The sequence below is a fragment of the Podarcis melisellensis genome (genome assembly GCF_964234715.1).
Source record: "Podarcis melisellensis genome assembly, chromosome: 14".
Lineage (NCBI taxonomy): Eukaryota > Metazoa > Chordata > Lepidosauria > Squamata > Lacertidae > Podarcis > Podarcis melisellensis.
The window spans coordinates 17,336,308-17,356,671 of NC_138546.1; the positions used below are offsets into that span (position 1 = coordinate 17,336,308).

The window sequence follows — 20,364 nt, forward strand, 5'->3', positions numbered from 1 at the left end:
GGGACGACAAAGGACGAGATGGTTGGATAGTGTTCTCGAAGCTACCAGCATGAGTTTGACCAAACTGCGGGAGGCAGTGGAAGACAGGAGTGCATGGCGTGCTCTGGTCCATGGGGTCAAGAAGAGTCGGAAACGACTAAACGACTAAACTACAACAACAAGATTTTGGAATGCAGAAATAAAGAAAACCATCAAACCATCTTATCTAAATTACAGTGGTACCTCGGGTTACATACGCTTCAGGTTACATACGCTTCAGGTTACAGACTCCGCTAACCCAGAACTATTACCTCGGGTTAAGAAGTTTGCTTCAGGATGAGAACAGAAATTCGCTGCGGCAGCAGTGGGAGGCCCCATTAGCTAAAGTGGTGCTTCAGGTTAAGAACAGTTTCCGGTTAAGAACGGACCTCCAGAACGAATTAAGTTCTTAACTCAAGGTACCACTGTATATAATTCAGTATTTGAATGATTGGTATTAGTAATTCTATTATAAATTGGTATTGTTATAATGAGGTTATTTTTGGATTGTAATTGAAAAGTAATTATTATCAGAATTGGCTTCCACAGTCACTTACGGACTCACTGTTAAGACTGTTTTCATGGAAGACAATCTTACTTGGCTATGAGTGATCGCCATAGAAGAAAGATGTATGGGACTGCTTCTCCCTGTAAGTACCAGCCTCCTATATAATTAAAATCAGAATTTAGTGCCTTGTTTCAGGTCCCATCATTGGATGAGTTATTTCAATGGTCGCCTTGGGGCTGTTAAATGACTTCCCAAAGATCTGCCAGAACACCTTTCTGATAGCTTCCAGAAGGGGCTACAAGAGTTTTCTATTAGGGAAAGTCACTGGGGTCTAGTACTTGATTTGCTGGTAGTTTGGGATGTTTACATTTATTTGTAATCTTATTTTCACTAGCAGATGTTGTGATTGTTAAAGTATTAAAGTACAGTAGTCATATCCCATAATTACAAACAAAAAACCCTACTCAGAGCATTTTAGATAATGAAAATGTGCATTTCCAGTAACAGGGGTAGACTTGTGACATTGTCTGACAAAGCCCCTACAACAAGATACACCACCAGGAGTTATGAAAAGACTATTAGAATTAGTTCTTTTGAATTAGTCATTTAGGTAGACACAAATAAATCAGTAAGTACATTTTTAAAATAAATGCAAGTATAACTGGCTTTTTAAAATCAGCAGATTGCTGTTCAAATACCAGACATAATCAGACCAGAAGGTGCACTGTTCCAGGACCCTGGAGGCAGATCTGGGATTGAATTTGGGACTTGCAGATGGCAGAGAATAAGCCAAGAGGCTCATCCACAACAGCCTCTAGAGAAAAGTGCTAATGCACTAGGATTCTTGCCTCACAATACATCCTGTCATCACAGGGACATTAACAGCAGCTTTACTTTCATATAATGGTTTGTTTTGTATTGTAAAAGGAGGAGGAAGCAACAGCTGATGGACCACAGCTTCACTTCATAAGAAGATATAGTTTGGCCATAACTAGAGCTCACTGAAATATCTACGACCTTACAAAACAACATTGGTAGATGTGAATGCTTAGGATGTCAGCAATCTGTAGACTTGCATAAGGCACAGGAGAAGTAACAGAATATTTGCTGAAGAGTCCTCTAAGCAAGTTGATGTTTCTTTGACCCATTTTAGGTATTTTAGAGACCACAGCACTGTATTTATTGTGGGCCATATACCTTAATACACAAAGTTCTAAACAACACATCAACATAAGTGGTTATAAGCTACTGTACTTTAAGTTCCTTAAATATATCCTTACAAAAACAGCCACATAAGTCAATGCATACATTACATGGCAGCAAACTTACATTTGCCACTGACTGCAAGCTTGACAAGCAGCTGCAGGCAATCCCCGTTTCCCAAGAAGCATACATATGTGTTAACACAAATTTAACATATGTGCCTTCCCTTAGACACAATGTGGACTTAAGAAGAAGAGAAGAAGAGTTTGGATTTGATATCCCGCTTTATCACTACCAGAAGGAGTCTCAAAGCAGCTAACATTCTCCTTTCCCTTCCTCCCCCACAACAAACACTCTGTGAGGTAAGTGGGGCTGAGAGACTTCAGAGAAGTGTGACTAGCCCAAGGTCACCCAGCTGCTGCATGTGGAGGAGCAGAGATGCGAACCCGGTTCCCCAGATTACGAATCTACCGCTCTTAACCACTACACCACACTGGCTCTCAGACAGCATGAGTATTTCAGAAAGGTACCTTTTCAGTCTACCATAACATAAGACAGCATGAGTGGATAACAAAAGCAACAAAAATACATTAAATATTCATTTATTTTAAAGCCACTTAAATGTGAGAAAAGAACAATAGTAGGCAATTTGTTAACTTTGTTTTCCTCATCTCTAAAATTTTGTTATATAAACCACCAACATGTAAGATCATACAAACCAGCTGACCCAAGTGACGTACAGAAACAGCTGTCAGTATTTCCTTATCACACACACATTCACTCATCAGAAACCTGAAAATACAGCCTAAGGGACGTTTCAGTTATCACTATATATGTGGAATGCCCACAGACAACCACCTTGCAGTTATAGAAATGAAAAAAGGCAAATGGCTGGAGGGAGAAAACATGTTTTATCTCAGAATATGTTTCATTAGTTTCAATGTACCCTGCTCCAAGATTGTTTACTTTATGAAGGGCAGCTTATAAATCATTTAAATAAACAAACAAACAACAATTGTATTGTGATCCACAAGCTGGATAGTATATGACTATGAACCGGGAGGCGGGAAAGAGTGGAGAAAAAGCAGATCAAGTGCAAGAGTATGTTGACTACTAGCTCTACAAATCTCACAGTATAAAGTTAAATAAGCACAGGCTAACAGATAGGTGTTTAAGTGGATCTACCCATGCAGAAGAATTAGACTGGAATGAAGTCTAGAATAGATTACTATTTCAGACTACAGATAGCGGAATAAACATTTTTGAATGATACTCACATAAAGCACTCCATGCAAATACATTCTAGCCCAACCCTTTGCCTGCTAGGTCAGCTTTTCTACTCTCATCAACTTTCTTGAACTGTTGTATTGCATCAACTGTTGCACAGATAACTGTGTTATGCACACCACTTTGAGCTTCTCAAGGTGAAAGGTGGGGCATATACCGTATTTTTTGCACCATAACACTCACTTTTTTCCTCCTAGAAAGTAAGGGGAAATGTCTGTGCGTGTTATGGAGCGAATGCCTGCGGGTGGCGGGGGGATCTGCTGCAGTCGTGAGCAGAGGATCCATGGTTCCCCTTCCTTCCCTCCTCTGTGGTTACAAAGCATGGATCCACACGGATCCTCAGGATTTTTGCATTGGGCTGCTCCAAACTCACTGTCAGATCACATGTCTGTGGCCACAGCATGAACCACAAAAATCATATATCCACTATTTCGTTTAGACTATTTTTTTTCTTGTTTTCCTCCTCTAAAAACTACGTGCGTGTTATGGTCTGGTGCGTGTTATAGAGCGAAAAATACGGTAACTAATGTACACTCACATCAGAGTCACATGCCACATGCCATGCTGGTACAATATGGGAACAGCTTGCTAGATCAGACCAGAGACTCATAAGATACAGTGATAGCCACCATCACACACACACCCCAAAATACACCGTGTTAATATCATTTTCCCCCCTGATATTTATTGGCTGAAATATATCTAGTGCTTTGGATCTATACATAAAGAATTTGAGAACTAAGCTACTCAACTTTGCAACTATGATCCTATTATTAGTTGTGTACCGATAAGGTGGCTAGTCTGGTGTTACGATATAAGGTGCCTTGTCTTTGTTTGATAATTTCATCTAGTTCTAAATAGAAGTGTTTCTAGTGACTCGGGTACAGTATTAGCAATGATTTTCGTGTTTATCCACCACCAAATTTTACAAGAGGTAATACAAACTCATGCCATGTTCATTTTTGTGGTTCTTATTTTCTTCCCTTATACCTGCTGATAGAAAGGATACAACCAGAGCCAAGAGGATGCCAGAATGGTTAACAAGTAGAGGCAAGGAAGCTATGAGAGACAAAAAAATGAGGAGAGCAAAAAGGAAGACAAATTTTGGCAAAAGAAATGCAAGCAAATGCAATAAGGGGTGCAAAAAAAGAAATTGAGAAGCACATCACTAAAAACAAAGAGCAAATAACACTAACTTTAAATACATTAGAAGCATGGAAGCTGATTGGACAAATAAGTAGTCAAAGGTATGCTAAAGGAGGAAAAGAGGATTGCCATGAACGGATTCTTTGCATCTGCCTTTACAGCATAAGATGTAAGGCAGATCCCAGAATTAAATTTATCAGGGAGCAATTCTGAGGAACTGAGGAAAATAGCATTGCCAAGGTGTTTTTTGTTAAATTTTTTATTAAAGATTTTCCTTGTTTATAAAAACATATGCATTGTCTCTTTCTACAGATCAGTAGAAATGTTTTGAGACATTAGTGTTATATGCAGTATAGGGTTGGGAAGAAAAGGGGGGGCAGAAGAGAGGTGGTGGTGGTAAAGCTTATGTTCTTTTAGTGTATGTGTGGGGGTTTTGTGTCAGTGTCACTTGGGTAGGTTCTCTTTCTATTCGCTTGTTATGTTTCCTTAGTGGTGAGAGAGGTCGGAGTGGTCTAGGGTGTTGTTGATTGTCTTTGGTTGGCTGCAGTGAGATTTGTTTGTGCATTGTGAGGGGAGTTGTTAGGTTAAGTTAGCCATATTGAATTGTGTGCTGTTGGTGGGTTTGTGTTGTTAAGCACTGCCAAGAGTTGAAATTCTACGCCTTGCTGACAAATTAAGAATTGACAAATAACCGGATCTGAATGGCATCCATCTAAAAGTTATTGAAGAACTTGAATCTGAATTGTAACTTTCCCCCAAGATTAGCCTCTACACTTGGATAATTTTAAGGGTAATCCTCAAATACATGAAAACAATTGTAGATCAATGGCTACTAGCACTGTGTTTACCTGCTGCTGGAAAACACATGGGGAGAATGCTGTTGCACTTGTGTATGCTTGCAGGCTTTCCACAAGCACCTGTTTCAACAAGACGTTTGACTAAACAGGCCTTTTGGTGTGATCCAGCACGGCTCGTTAGGTTCTTCAGGACAGCCTCAAACCAACTATGGAATAGTTTCGGGATCAGGTAGATAGGAAGGGATTCTGCTACTCTTCCTTCTTTCAGCATCACTCATATTATGTTCACAATCCTTAATCTACAAGGACAGCAGTCATAGTCCCACACTAAATTCATTCAAGAGGCAGTTTACAATCTATTTGTTCTGGCAGGCCAGGTAGTAGTAGGAGTGACACCATTTCTATAATGTCGTGCTTGTTATTGTTTTGCTGTATTTTGTATGGTGGTTTTATTTTTGTTTTTGATGCTGTTTATTTTCATCATTAAGCCTCCTTATTCTTACAGAAAGGGTGAGTTATAAAGAAGTAAAGGAGCCAAATAAAGTAGATGCATAATTAAAAGATCCATTTTATGACCAGAAGGCATGTTCATGAATTTGAGTAAGTCTATAAATTATACTCTAGTACTGTTATTACTTATATATTGGATTTGTTTTATTATATAGACAGGATTGGAGTATGAAAGCTATCATTTACATTTAATAAACTATGCATTCCACAAAGGCTTACTGAAGGCACCAACCCTTATCTAGATATATACTTCTCTGCACTCTGCACTAATATAGAGAGACAAGGATAAGAAGTTTGAAGCATCAGATCAATATTTCAATAGAAAACTTCGACATATTACTCTGATACCATACTTCAGACAACTACTATTTGGAAAACATTCTCCTACATAATGATTGTATTCTACAAGGAAATGAATACAGCAACATATGGGCTGTAAAAGGATGTTTGTTCCCCACTGTACTTGAAACAGGATTTGCTTGGAACAACAGGAAGCAACATCCTCTGCTGCTACAGGGAGTCTGAAATAAATAGACTTGCCACTTTAATAGAGAGGTGTTTAAGGATGATTCAAAGTTTCTAATCACAACACTCAAGGATGGTTTAGTAATCTTGCCTGTAGTTAGCTTTTGTCTTCATGAGGTTCCATGGACTGCAAAATGAAACCAAATGAATACTGGTTGCTTATTTATCCCCCCTCTTATCCATTTCCTTTCATTTTCCTTTGCTCGTTAGGGTAATTTTACTTAAACAACAACAACAACTGGGAATAAGGAACACACACTGGAGTAGCACTGAGCAGGCATATCACTCATCAAGAGAGAACACCCACCAGCTAGCTTGTCAGATATTCTCAAATTTTTTTTTCAAGTATCTAAATATGGGGAACCTTTTTCAGCCCAAGGGTCGCACTCCCTTCTGGGAAATGTTCCATGGGTCACATGCCAGTGGCAGGCAGGGTCAGAAGCAAGTGTGCCCAGGGCAACAAATCTAAGCTTTACTTTTGTAATGTAGGGTAGTACCTACATACACTGACACATCTCTCTGTACTCCATCATGGCACGCAACAGCCATCCTGAGATTTCAAGGACACATTCCAGCCAGGTAAAAACACCAGGTGTGAAGCAGTTGTCTTCTGGAAGGCGATGGAGGCCTGTTCCAGAAGCTTTACAGAGCACTGTGTCAGACAAGGAACTCCCTCCTCTCCACAACTAATGGAACAGACTACAGGCTGTTATGACTTCATGCTTTCTCCTGAACCCTGTGTTTCTGTTCAGAGATGTCTAAAGTTATAACCCATGGCCAAGTAGGTATCTGGGTACAGTGGTACCTTGGTTTAAGAACAGCCCTGTTTATGAACTATTCGGTTTATGAACTCTGCAAAACCATATGTAGTGTCCTGGTCTACGAATTTTACCTTGGTGTACGAACAGAAGCCGAACGGTCGCAGGGCACCGGCAGTGGGAGGCCTCATTAGGGAAAGAATGCCTTGATTTAAGAATGGTTTCGGTTTAAGAACGGACTTCTGGAATGAATTAAGTTCATAAACCAAGGTATCACTGTATTTTTATGTGTTCCAAAATCATGGTTGATTAGGACTAGAGCAGGGTCTTTTTGAGTGTGCATACCCAGACTTTGGAATTTCCTGCCTAGAGAGACCTGCCCCACCCCTTCTGCCAGAGTGTGAAGGCCATCAGTTGCTAGCAATTTTAGTTTAAAAAATACCAATCCACCAAATTTAAATAATGTTTCAGTGTTTAACTGCATACAAACATCTCTCTCTCTATCTCTCTCTCTCCCTGTGTGTGTATAATTTCTTATTTGTTTGTTGCCATGAATTTTGAAGGAAGGATTATTTAAAAGCTGATAAATATTGACGTTTATGGCACAGCAGCATCTTGACCATACTGTGCTGCATACTAGACTTGTTACAAAAGCAAGTGAGTTCTTTCATCAATAATGTGCACCCAATAATTCAGACACTCTTCAGAGGCTGGCCAGCCAACACAACTCAGAAGCTTGAGTAAGGCTTGAAGATCAATACTGTCATCCAGAATTGAGTATGGAACTGGGTATCAAGAAAGGTCTGTTGTGCACTTCAAACTATAAGACATTACAGCAAGATGTCTTAACACTGAGAGAAACACTACAAAGTATGTGCATGGGTAGGCACTCCTGCCTCAACAGATGCTAATGAATAGTGACTCTATATCCAATTCTTAACAGAACCACAAAAGCTTCCTTCCTTCAGTTCCTAAGCAATGAATTTGACCATAGTTGGAGCAACAGTTCAGCTGAAACAGATTATTGGTGTTTCATTTTCAAAGATTTTGACACTGGTATACATTACCAGTAAGAAAAGATGAACAATACAGCTTAATGAGGATGGCAAAAGCTATACAGTGGAACCTTGGTTTTCAAGCATTTTGGAAGCCAAACAAATCAGAACCTGAACACCGAAAATCCGGAAGTGAATGCTTCTGTTTTCGAACGTGCCTCAGAAGTTGAACAGCTTCGAGGCATGTTTCTCCATTTTCTCAATGGAATTTGCCGACCGCCCATTGCACCTTGGTTGTCAGATGTTTCGGAAGACGAATGAACGGTTTTCCGGAACGGATTACGTTTTACAACCGAGGTACCACTGTAGAGGAAGAGGTTGGGGGGGGGGGCGTGCATGTGGAAAGTGAGAAACATTTATTTGTCTGTGTGTGTATACACATTGAGAGATACATAATCAAGTTTACTCTGCATAAAACCAAAGTTGTAAGAGTCTGCCACTAACTCAATTGTTTACATAATTTACATAATCAGCTGTTCTGAGACAGATTCCTGTGAATTTGGGGGTAGCTATGATTTGACAATAGAGGCATAAGTCACATGAAGGAGTAAACATACCTACCTACCCTGCCCTCTGCCATTCATCCTGGAAGGTATAATCCAAAGTAATAGTCAAATTGAACAATAACAGGATATTATCTTTGATTAGTGAAATTCATGGTTACATAGAGAAGACCCAGAAGAGTGAAGAGGTTTTGTTGCTAAAGAACTAGTTGATTGGATATATGAAGTAACTTGATAGCTTACCAACTTCACACCAAAAGAAATGTCAATAAAGAGGCACCAACCTATTTCAAGTACTTTAATTACCTAGCAAACCCTATAGACCCCAATGAGTTTGCCACAGAAGTTTCTTTGCCGCACAAGGGGAGGGATCTCAATGTCTTTCTACCCCTGCACCAAACAGGTGTACCCCATTCAAGACGGCTATAGTGATGAACTTCCCCATGTCATTCCCTGGACACATGGGTCAAATATTCTTTAGCTACCTGCTCCAGCAGTAGAGTACACCATTAGAGTACATGGGGGACACCTCAAAACTTCCAGTTAAGTAGCTCAAGTTCTTTTAGTGTGTCTGTAATAGTGAGCTTCTTCACAGTACATGACAGCAAGAAAAAGAGAGGTTAAAAACAGCCCCATCTGGGCTGCCTCCTTACATAATGTTCCCTGAGGCTCCTCGATCCCTGTTCAGCAATTGTATGCCTCATAGGAGTTCACATGGGGATCATGGCTGCTTGGGGTAATGAACACAATTTACAGCCTGTTGTGTGCATTTTACATTCCAGGCAATTGGGACAAAGACAATTTAATCCTTCCCTTCCTAACAGCTACATGCTCTAAGCTGCATGACAAAGATGTGAAGACGGAGTGGGGAAATGGGAAAGAAGTGGGCAGAGATATTTTTCAGGCCTTAACATTTTTATTTGAGGAAGCTAACAGCACTTTGCTCAGATATCTTCCTTACAGCATGTGGCTGGGGCAAGTGGCTTTACAGTCTGCTCACCCACCATTCTTTAAAAGTGAACAGCAAAGGAGTACAATTTCTGTGGGGAGGAGAACATGTACAGGGTTTACCTTTGAACCTCAAACTGAGGCTGCAAAGGACAATACACATCAGTGTACTCTGGTATCTATGTAGCTTTCTGAATAGAGTTTTACACTGCCTGCAAAAACCTCTTGCAAGCAGAATTTCACGCTTATCACTAGAAAGAAAAGTGCCATTAAAGAAAAGACATGTAGGAAAGCCGGATTATAGAAGTCTGAAGCTGACTGTAGATATCCACAGTCTTGAACACAAGAGATATTGAAACTGCAGTCCTACAAAATGTAGCATTTTCAAAGTTAGTGACTAATAATAAAACCTGTCACATGACTGTACAACAATGCATTTAATTTTCTCTAATTGACAAGCTTTGTCTATTATTCCTTTATTGGTTGCCCTCTTCAAGGATAAGTTTTATTTTAATTTCAACACAATTTTGTAGTCAGCTAAAGTAATAACATGGAAGAAAATGCATTTTGGAAGCCTCTAGTTTCAATAATCCAGGTTCTGATATGCTTTATGAAGAAAAGCACAACAAATCAATACTAGTAAAGAGGTAAGAACATTGCTATTTAATCCATTAACTCTAGGGCAGTGGGCATAACTAACCACTCCATTTCCCTATTTCCCAAGACATTTAATATCTTCTGGATCAGTGTAAATATTTTTACATTTCCAAGGAATTACTGTGGGGGCTTGTCTCCTACTTAGGTCCAAGATGCTTGTGCACTGTCAGATTACTTTGGAATTCACAAGTTGACAGCAGATAAAAGCTTATTACAGTCTAGCAATGATGCTTTGGTGGAATTGTGGGAAATGAAAATGGTAGCTGCTCCCCCAGCTGTTTGGTGCACAGTTGCCTGCCCTGAGATAAGCTCACCAGGGCCACTCAAACCCAATATCAGTTCAGCTGAGATGTGCACTGGTATCCCCACATCATGGGTGGTAAAGCCATCACAACTAGATTCTGTTCATACCCTTGTATTATATGCAGAGGTTTGTTTAAAACAAAAAATCACTAGATGACTGAAAATAGCTGCACACTGAAAGAGTCGGTATATGCCCCAAGGATTATAAAATATTTGCAGAAGTCAACAGCTTATCCTCATGTAGAGATAACTGCTTGCCCTTGAACCAATGGGCCACTCCTCAAATTAACCTCAGAGGACCACCTGAGGTGAAGCTAAATTCCCTTTCTAGTGTTCTCATAGAACATTTGGAGTTAGCTTGAGTGTGATGGAGGAACGATAAAATGGAGAATTGGATACATATTATTCTAAAGGAATGCTGCTTCTGAGTAAGAGGCCTTGACAGAATAGCACAAAGGTAGTAAAAAGCAAATCAAGAGAACCAAGACACAGAAATCTGGTGTGAACTCCAGATTCTTTAGCTATTATGTGAAAGCTATCTAAGCTAAACCATAGATAAACATTTCCTTGGAGAGACTGCTGTTAGAATTGGAGAAGAACTGCCTTCGTATAAATATCCCCCAGGGTGGGTACAGCACAAAATTAAGCCACCAACTTATAGACAAAAACAGAAAGAAACAGAACAAAGCTTATAAAAAAACAAAAACAAAAGGCAGCTGAAGCAAACACAAAGCAAACTTTAAAATGCCCAACTAAGAAAATTCGAACACTGGTGTCTGTCATGCTTGTATAGTGATGTGCCACCACAGAGAACACTTCCCCTAACAATGGAATGCAAAGAAAAGCTTCCTCTGGAGCTCTTAAGGCATAGGCAGATTAATACAGGGAGAGGTGTTCCTTCAGGTATTTGGATCCCAAACTGTTAATTGGCTTGGAAGAGCGGGCAGCCAAAGAAATTCTTCCAGACTTGGTGTAGAACACCACCATCCAATTGCTAAAAGCTTTTAGTAGTAGTGTGCTCTATGATGTTCCACTGAATCCCTGTTGATTCATTTTGCCCCAATTTGAAAATATAGACAACATGGCTTTATTTACAATCTTTTGTCCCATCTCATCATGCGTGTCAAAATATCCTTGGTATTAGCTTCATAAAAGGGTGTCTAAAAAGACAAAATGATACTTCTTCAAAGCACTCAAAGAGTAAATATTAGTCTGCCTACTCATATATCTAAAGTGTCTTTTAAAAGTATTTATCTTTTTAATGGGGTACTGCTTACAAAAGGGAAAGGCAGGAGGGGGAATGAAGGGAAAAAACAAGCTCCAAGAGGCAGCAGCTGATTGTTGGAACTTTGTCCAATGAACTTGGAATGAATCTCCTGCTTTACCTGTCTTCCATTTTAAAACCCTGAATTTATAAAGACCAGGAAAAATGTTTTAAATCACTGGGTTAGTCCTGCAAGTTACCAACAAGGGCTTGGAGAATGATGTTCTTCCATCTGAGCTTGCATGAGTCATTTATTCATCATATAAGGCCCACACCTTCAGGAGAGGGAGTCTTCTCAGACATGATGCCTCTGACATGAAATGCCCTCTTTATCTTTTACCTTTAAGTAATAAATTGATCTCTGCAAGTTACATGCTTACACATGAAGAGGGGATGGGGAAATTCAACAGGGTCAAAAGTAAGAAACAAAAAAAAGGACAGTTAACCTTCAATATTCATGACCCCTCATTGATTATTCTATACTTTTTTTTAGAAGGTAGGATCATTTTTTCACAACTCAGGATAACGGTTTCAAACTTCAACATGTCAACACAATATTAAACTTAGTTGCACTGATATAGCTCATGTTCCCCCAGAGCTGCATTACACAGGATAAATGGCCTTCTCTGAGTTTACCAGATCCTGAAGGCTTAAAGACTATTTACACTCCATTCTCACATAAAGGGATATTAGGGGGAGCAACGATCAAGGCAACAGAATCCACAAATCAGACCACTTGAACAACTCTGGAATAGTTTATCTACATTTACTCTGGAATACATTAATTTACATGTACCGATACAGGAAGAACAGAATCACGATTTATGTAATCACACTTTAACCATTCTGATTTGGGATATGCCACTGATCAGTTGTGGAGCACATGCATTGTATGCAGTAGGCCTCAGTTCAATCCCTAGTATCTCCAGGTAGGGCTGGGGAAGACCCTTGTATAAAATCACAGAGAGTAGCTGCCAGTCAGTGTAGACAATGGTGAGCTAGATTCTCCAATGGCCTAAGAGGAAAAAGCAGCTTGCTATGCTCCTGGAACAGCAGCTAACACTGATTATGAGGAAGTGAAGCATTTTGAAGCCTGCAAATGTGAAAGCACAATAGATGCATTTCTTTAACCTGGTCTTTGACACCATATCTATATAATGTATGTATGTACCCCCAAACATTTTTTTATATAAAAAAGCACTGTATGTATGATTGTAATTGTTTTAAACTGAATCCACTCTGGGAGACTGAGGTGAAGAATGTAAGAAACTGAATAAATAATAATAATAATAAAGAGCCCAGCTCTGTGTTTCCTTGCAAATACTTAGATATTGGTCATGCAGCTGAACTGCCATTTGTGGCTGTTGTCAATCAACAGCAAGAAGAGGAAGATGGTTTTATAGCATTCATTCCTTCACCATGCACACTGAATAGAGACATATCATCAGGTGTCTGATAAGGACAAGCACCTAACATAAGTAGCTGGATAACAAATAGAGTTCAGACGTGAAGGTTTATGATACATCATGTTGCTCCTCCTCACAACCCAACTACTTGCAATTGAAAGACACATTTGCAATGGTTCACCAGAATAGTTTTGCAGACATCAGCTGGAAGACCTTCATTACGGAGGAGCTGGCTGTTAATGAAATGAGATTTACATATGAACCATTCAGTCTATGCCCTTTAGACATCTGATCCAAATAGGAGATAATACTTGCACACTGCCGAGAGGGAGAGAGAGGGAAAGGAGGAGGAGAAGGGGGAGGTCGGAGGGATCAAGTTTTGTATTCCTCTGCAACAACTTTCTAGGCCTTCATGAAATGTCAAAACTAATGTAGATGCTCTAGTGCCAAGTGATGCAAGTCAAGTGTTGCAATATTTCTTCTCCAAATTACAGCAATACTTGCAAAAGAGCAACAGCTTTTACAAAACTGATGGTATCAACATTATGATGAGCAATTTCATGTAGCAGGCCTCAGCTGATTCTTAAGCAACGGCCTCTAGAATTGGTTCGGGTCTGGGTGATTTAATGTTGTAAATAAAATTGCATTAAAGGCAAGGAATGGACAGCACGACAGAACATTTGTTTAAATAGATATTTTGTGTTCAGATATTTCTAGGTTTTGGACAAGAGCCTTGGCATGTTTAAATTTTGTAGTTCGGGTGCAGCATTATTGCTGCCAGTTCAAAAACCTAGCAGCAATGACCACAGATAAAGGCTAACTGCAAAGTAAATAGCAGCTATGAACATAAGAAGAGCCCTGCTGGATCAAACTAAAGCCCTGTCCAGTGCAGAATCCCGTTTCCCACAGTAATTGAGCACATGCCTATCAAAAACTCATGAGTAAGACACAAGGATAAAAAGACTTCTCCTGCTGCTTTTCCCAGTGGCTGGTAAGAGCTAGGGAACCTCTGATCCTGGAAGTAGCATATAGCCATCATGACTAGCATTATCCTCCATTAATTTGTCTTATCCTTTTAAAAAGCCTTCTAAGTTGGTGGTTATCACATCTGAAAGAACTTAAGTATCCTGATAAAGGTAAAGGTACCCCTGACCATTAGGTCCAGTCGCGGACGACTCTGGGGTTGCGCGTTCATCTCGCTCTATAGGCCGAGGGAGCTGGCATTTATCTGCAGACAGCTTCTGGGTTGATACCAGTTTTCAGTTTCAACAGAGGATAAGAAAGGAGCAAGTATGAAAGGTTGTACTGACACCTTTTACAGTGGTGCCTTGCAAGACGAAATTAATCCGTTCCGTGAGGCTCTTCGTATAGCGGTTTTTTTCTTTCTTTCTTTTTTTTTAAATATTTTTATTAATTTTCACAAACATAAAAAATAACAAAACATACGAAACAAAAACAACAAAACAATACAAACTGACACATAATGTGACTTCCCCAAACCTCCCCTTCACTGCATCCTTAATTTTAAAATATCAGTTCTTAGCAAACCTTCGTTCAAATTCAAAGCTATTTTTCCTTAAATTTTCTCATATTTTAGATTTAACCGCTATAATTCTGTATCTCATATCCTTTGACATCTCAACATTCCGAAATTTTACAATAGTTCTTAAGATAAGTTTTAAATCGGTTTTTTCATCTTGCGAAGCAAGCCCATTGACAGCTTAGCGGATTAGTGCTATTAGCGGTTTAGCGGCTTATCAGCTTAGCGGATCAGCTGATAAGCGGCTTAGCTGCTTAGAAAAAGGGGGGGAGAAAGGGGGGGGAAACCCGCAGGAACTCGCAAGACATTTTCGTCTTGCGAAGCAAGCCCATAGGGAAATTCGTTTTGTGAAGCGCCTCCAAAACGAAAAACCCTTTCGTCTAGCGGGTTTTTCGTCTTGTGAGGCGTTTGTCTTGCGGGGCACCACTGTATTTTGTAAGCCTGCAAAAATGATTTTGTTCTGAAAGGCTTTTGACCTACCAGAATGTTAAGACTGCTGCTGTTCCATTTCAGATCTTTAAGTTCTTGCCTAAGGTAAAGGTAAATGGACCCCTGACTGTAAAGTCCAGTCGTGGATGACTCTGGGGTTGCGGCACTCATCTCGCTTTACTGGCTTGGCCACATGACACGGAAAAACTGTCTGTGGACAAAAGTTCTTGCCTAGACTGCTGTAATTAGTTTTTTTTTTAGCTGATTCTGATTTTGTATGATCTACATAAAATGCTATTCTGAAGCATCACTAGAGGTTTTTACTTAGATGTGATCTATATTTGAGAAATAAGATGTCATTTATGCTCCCTAAATAAGTTTTTTGTCTGTGGCATCAAGTATGTTGTTCATTCCCTAGCTGACTCCTGAACACAGCTCTACATAGTCGTGCCTCTTCTCATGCAACCATTTCTACCTACAGCAGCTAAAGCAGCCACTGGAACAGTACATTTTTGTGGCCAGCAAGGACTCTGAGCAGCTGGAAGTCAAACCGTCACCAGATTAAAACATGTGATGACAGTAGGCTAGCTAGTTAAAACCTAGGTCTGTCCTAGTCACCTCTAGTATTGGATAATCCTCCCCCCCCCCGCCCCCAGCAAAGCAGGTAAAGGCATGAGAGGTGTCAACTATTCCTGATGCCTACTTCCCCAATTTTCTGACCTGTCCTTTTCAACTATTTTTCTCTTCAGCTAAGCTCACAATATTAGAAGTGAGCTTGGCAAGTGGAACACATTGGGGGAGGGGCAGTGAAGAAGAGATTCTAGGAGGTAGCAAGAGCAGGAAGCACAGAATAGTCAGCTTTCTGTAAACCCATTTTACTAAAACATGAGACATTCCTACTCCTTGGGGGCAGCCCCATTTAAGCAGGTCTGCTTCCACACTGTATACTTTGAGCGTCACATACAGTTGCTTTCAGTGTAGGTGTCATGTGCCAAGTGCTGAAGCCCTGGGAGTAGAGCTGGTGCGGATGCTTCCTTTCTGCTGTCAAGCCCCCCAGGCAGTCATTCAGCGTTTAAGATGGCTAGAGCTCTGACAGACTGAAAAATCACTACAGGACACAGTCACTGCCAGGCAGAGTTACATGTTAACTACCATCCAAAGAAGCAGAAGAATATACAGGAATGCTACATCTTGTCTCTTAGTTAACTGTTAATGGCTTGTGAGGCTTTAAAAATTCTTAAGACTTTATGCAAAAGAGTCAGATATAGATATGTACTCCTCCTGCTCAAGTCAGAAATGGTATGAATTTTGAGCTAACTAACTTGTTCCATGGCACACACTTTAAAATGTAATCAGGTTTTAAACTGGATCTCCAACCGTTGTCCTACAGAGTACGGTTTGATTCTCTTTCCCATCACCTGAAGTCTGAACAACAAAGTGCCTTGTGCTTCTGAGCCACCTTTTTAACACTGCAGGATTTGCAATTCTAAGTCAACACTTCAAAGTACACCAAAACAGTAACTGAATCATTTCCCACAGCACAACACTGGGAGGCAGATTTGCAAGGCGATTTCAGAAACCAAGTCACAACCTTCACATTAATGTGACACTGCTGATTTGAACTTTTCCAACACACATACCCTAAAATACAACACCACACCAAGATCCAGCAAAGCAAATAACATGAAAGATCTGGGCTAGTTAGGTTTTTTAAATTATTATTCTAGCTATTTTATGCAAAGTGTTATTTTTCAGGTTATGGAGACCAACCTGCATAAACAACAAGACAATACTACATCCTACAAATGAAGAATAAACCCCAATTAATGCAAGATATTGGCTAGAGTGTTTTTATTAAGATTGCTTACCGTTACTGTATGCGTAAGGCGATTCAGATGCTCCATCTTGAAGGCTCTCCAGGATTTCTCCTTTGCCGACATCACTGTCACCAACCAACAAGAACTTGAGCAGATAATCATAGCTCTTCACAGGGCTGCCCTGGGTTCCCATTCTCCCTCTCATTAGTGAAGAGGTAGAATCCGCATACTAAACACACAGCCAGACTGAAAGATGCACACGATACCAAACTTTCAGAGGCAATCTTGGGAGAATTAGTGTAATTCTGTCCTTCCACAGGCAGGCACAAAGCAGAGATGAATGATTCTTCTCACAGCAGGCTCTCCATCTTTTGTGAATAATCTTCTGTCAAAATGTGCTGGGTCCTGAAAGGGAAGGCGGGGAGGGGAAAGATGGCCTACTTACTTTGTTTCCATTTCATACTCCTGAACTATCAGGCAGAAAATGCACAGTTCAATTTTTTTTGAGCTGCCAAACACCAACATAAGTGCAATGGCTGTACTATTTCTCCTCACAGACACCCAATTTGGGGGGTGGGGAGGTGGCCAGCACCTGTACAAAACACCTTATTGGCAATGGATTCACATAGCATGAAAGGGGCTGCCTCTGATATATACTGTGTAATGAAACCTACTGGGTATAGCAGGCTTCTCTAACCTGGTGACCTCTAGATGTTGTTGGATTACAACTCCCATCATTCCTGACTACTGCCCACATTGGCTGGGGTTGAAGGGAGATGATGTTTAAAACATCTGAAGGTTACTAAAGCTGGGGAAGATTGGGGTACAAGTATAGTCATTCACTGGTAAAGCAAGAGATTGAGCCAGGAACAATAGATTGAGTTCCTCTTCAATATCTAACTGTAATTTGTAAACACAGAAACACACAGCTGATCTTAAGCTTCCTACACTTTTTTCAGTGTCTTTTCTAGTCCATACGCTGACATCTCAAGAATCCTGACAAGATTACACATATTAAGAAAGAAATCAGGTCTGTTAGATTTAACTTCCCAGATCATTGATGGGCAATTAGAATTCATAAGACACTCTCGTAATATCCATATTTTCATTCCACTGTCAATTTCCCAACTCCTGTCTCTTGGAAACATAATACTCTTTCTTCCTTTGTAATCCATTCATAGTACCCACTTAGGTTAGAGCAAGATGCTTCCCAAAGAAGTGGATTAAAAAGGGGTAAACAGTCTGTATTAATCAGATTACACCAATACACTCTAGTGACCTGTTTTTGTAACATGGTAAACTTGTTAATTGTTCTCAGAGTTTTTGTATAGGCTTGCAAATTGTAAGATTATATTCTATGTCAGACACTGGAGAAATGGGAGGTAGTTTAACATTAAATTAACAAGGGCGTGAACTTGTGTGTATCATGCAAGGGAGAGGTCCAAAATAATGGGGAAGGAGGAAGGCACACACACCAAGGTATAGACAAAAGCACAAAGCCACAGAGATTGGAAAGTGTGCAAAGAAAGGAATGCCGCACCAAAGATGAAGTCCAGGACACCAGACTACAGAACAGAAGACATATCTGAGTCTACAAGAGGAAGTGTGGGGTAGTAAAGGATGTGGAACTGATGGAAGAGGAGATTGTGGCAGCATACTATTATTTGAACCCCTGTTATTGATCAGGAAAAGGCAGCCTAAAGAACAGGTTTTCCCCCTTCCTGCAATATCTTATGTATATTTATGGGCAAGCTGAGAATTCTGTTCTGTGCTGGTACTGGTAGTACTAATCTAGTGGCCCAGTGAAAAATAACAAGATTTTGACAAGAGGGCAGGCACATCCAGATAAGGGTCTAAAGGATGGTAATTATAGATTAAACGGTGCCTCACCAAAGGGTCAACACAAGTAACAGAAACAAGTGTGGGGAATAGGAGACTTAATAAAAATATTTAATATCTGAATAGTGCTTTCAAGCATGCAAAGTACTTCATGTACTTTATATAGTTTTAATCCTTACAACAATCCCCAAAGGTATGTTAAGTGTTATAAACCTCCATAATGCAGGTGGAGTAGGGGAAGCTAGGAGGCAAGACATTGCCATGCTGATCAAAGGCCACTTACCAAGTTTATGACAGAGGCAAGATTCAAACCAGGGACTTAACTCACGGCTCAGCCTCTTACAGTCCAATCCTAACTGGCTACTCAGTTCTACTGAATTCAATGGGGCTTACTCCCAGTGGGGAGTAATCACAGCACTGGCCATTATACTACCCCACACCACTTTTCTGGGCTTCCTATATCTTTCTCTCTCGAAGAGCATTCACACACCCATTTCCACTGCTTGACAGCTGTTAACATCAAGCAATGACTTGCAACTCTGAGGCAGCCAACCCAGCTTCTGTAACCACAAGACAGAACTTTCCCTCTCTCCTCCCATTATCTAGCGTATTTCAACTTTTTTTTTAAGGCAGAAAACTCTTGCAGTAAAGATAAACAGATTTAGTGCTTATGCACAATCCACTGGGCTCAGTTTGGGGAGGAAGAAAGAAAAGAAGTATTTCATGACTTCCTCACAAGTGACGGTTCGCACTTTCAGCAACCCCTGCAAATCAAATCAAGCTATAAACATTCTTCATGCAGGAAAAGTAAAGATAAAAGCAGCCTTGTAAAAATTACTAGCCTACAATTTTGTTTTTCTTGCCCACTCAGGGTTGGCAAAGGAGGGACACAGACCTGGCGACAGAGAAGGGGACAGACTTCCTATAACACCCCTCTTAGTTTCTATGCTGGGTGCTTTCCCATCCCTTCTCCACCAACTCTGCTCACCTGAGTAGGGCTCCCCAGCGCACAATTGCCAGCCACCTATGGCTACCAGGCTAGTCCTTAAATACAAGGGCAAGATAAATAACGCCAGAGCACCACCATCTCTCCCAGCAGAGGAGGAGGAGGAGGAGGAGGAAGGGGGCACATGCGCCAGTCAAGCGTGCCAAGTTCAGAGGTGAGTGGTTCTACTGAAAGAAACAAACAAACAAGTCAACACATGGGAAGGTAGCACACGCCCTTCCCTTCCAGAAGAAGTATGAGTGTGCACGTGTGGATCCCCCTCGACGCGTGTCAAGGGTGCCAAGTTGTTGCTGGGGTTTTTTTTAAGCAAGAAAGAATACGTGTGCGTGAGTGAGAGAGGTTATGAAGAAGAGAACCACTATAGAAAACAAACACTTTTGGAGACCATTACGGAGGAAGCAGGCCTCAAAAAACTGAGCCGGGCGGGGGGGTGTTCAATGCGGTGGAGGGGCTGGGCGCCAGGAGGGACACGGCAGTCCTCCGAGGTGTGGTTATGCCGGGGAGCGGGAACAAAACATAACCCCCCGCTCGAAATAGGGGCGTCGTCGTCTTTCTGAGGTAAAATTCTGAGGCGGGAGGAAGCGAGCCGAAGGAGGCCCAGGACCGCCGCCTTCGCCGCTCCGGACACTCACCTTCTTCCTTCGGTTGTCCCGCCGCTGAAGGGACTCGCCTCAGGTTGCGTCTCCAACGACAAACGTCGCCGCCGCCGCCGCCGCTGTTTCTACCTCCTTTCAAGCTCGGGACAAGAAGACAAGCGCCACAGGCCTCCCCCTCACGGTCCGCCCGCCCAGCGACACTGCCGGCACACCATAGGCTCTCCCGTACGTCAGTCCACCTTCTTCCCT

The 20,364-nt window shown here is 41.0% G+C and overlaps 1 protein-coding gene across 1 annotated transcript in view; it reads right to left on the reverse strand.

The window, feature by feature from the left end:
- Nucleotides 1-20,299, reverse strand: part of RAB40C (RAB40C, member RAS oncogene family) — a 41,286-nt gene extending 20,987 nt beyond the window's left edge. Inside the window, exons 1-2 of the mRNA XM_081888075.1 lie at nucleotides 20,152-20,299; nucleotides 16,726-17,079 (exon numbers count right to left, since the gene is read on the reverse strand). Coding sequence (XP_081744201.1) covers nucleotides 16,726-16,879 — 154 coding nt within the window. The 5' untranslated portion in view covers nucleotides 16,880-17,079; nucleotides 20,152-20,299. The remainder of the gene's footprint in view (nucleotides 1-16,725; nucleotides 17,080-20,151) is intronic.
- Nucleotides 20,300-20,364: the final 65 nt, after the last annotated feature.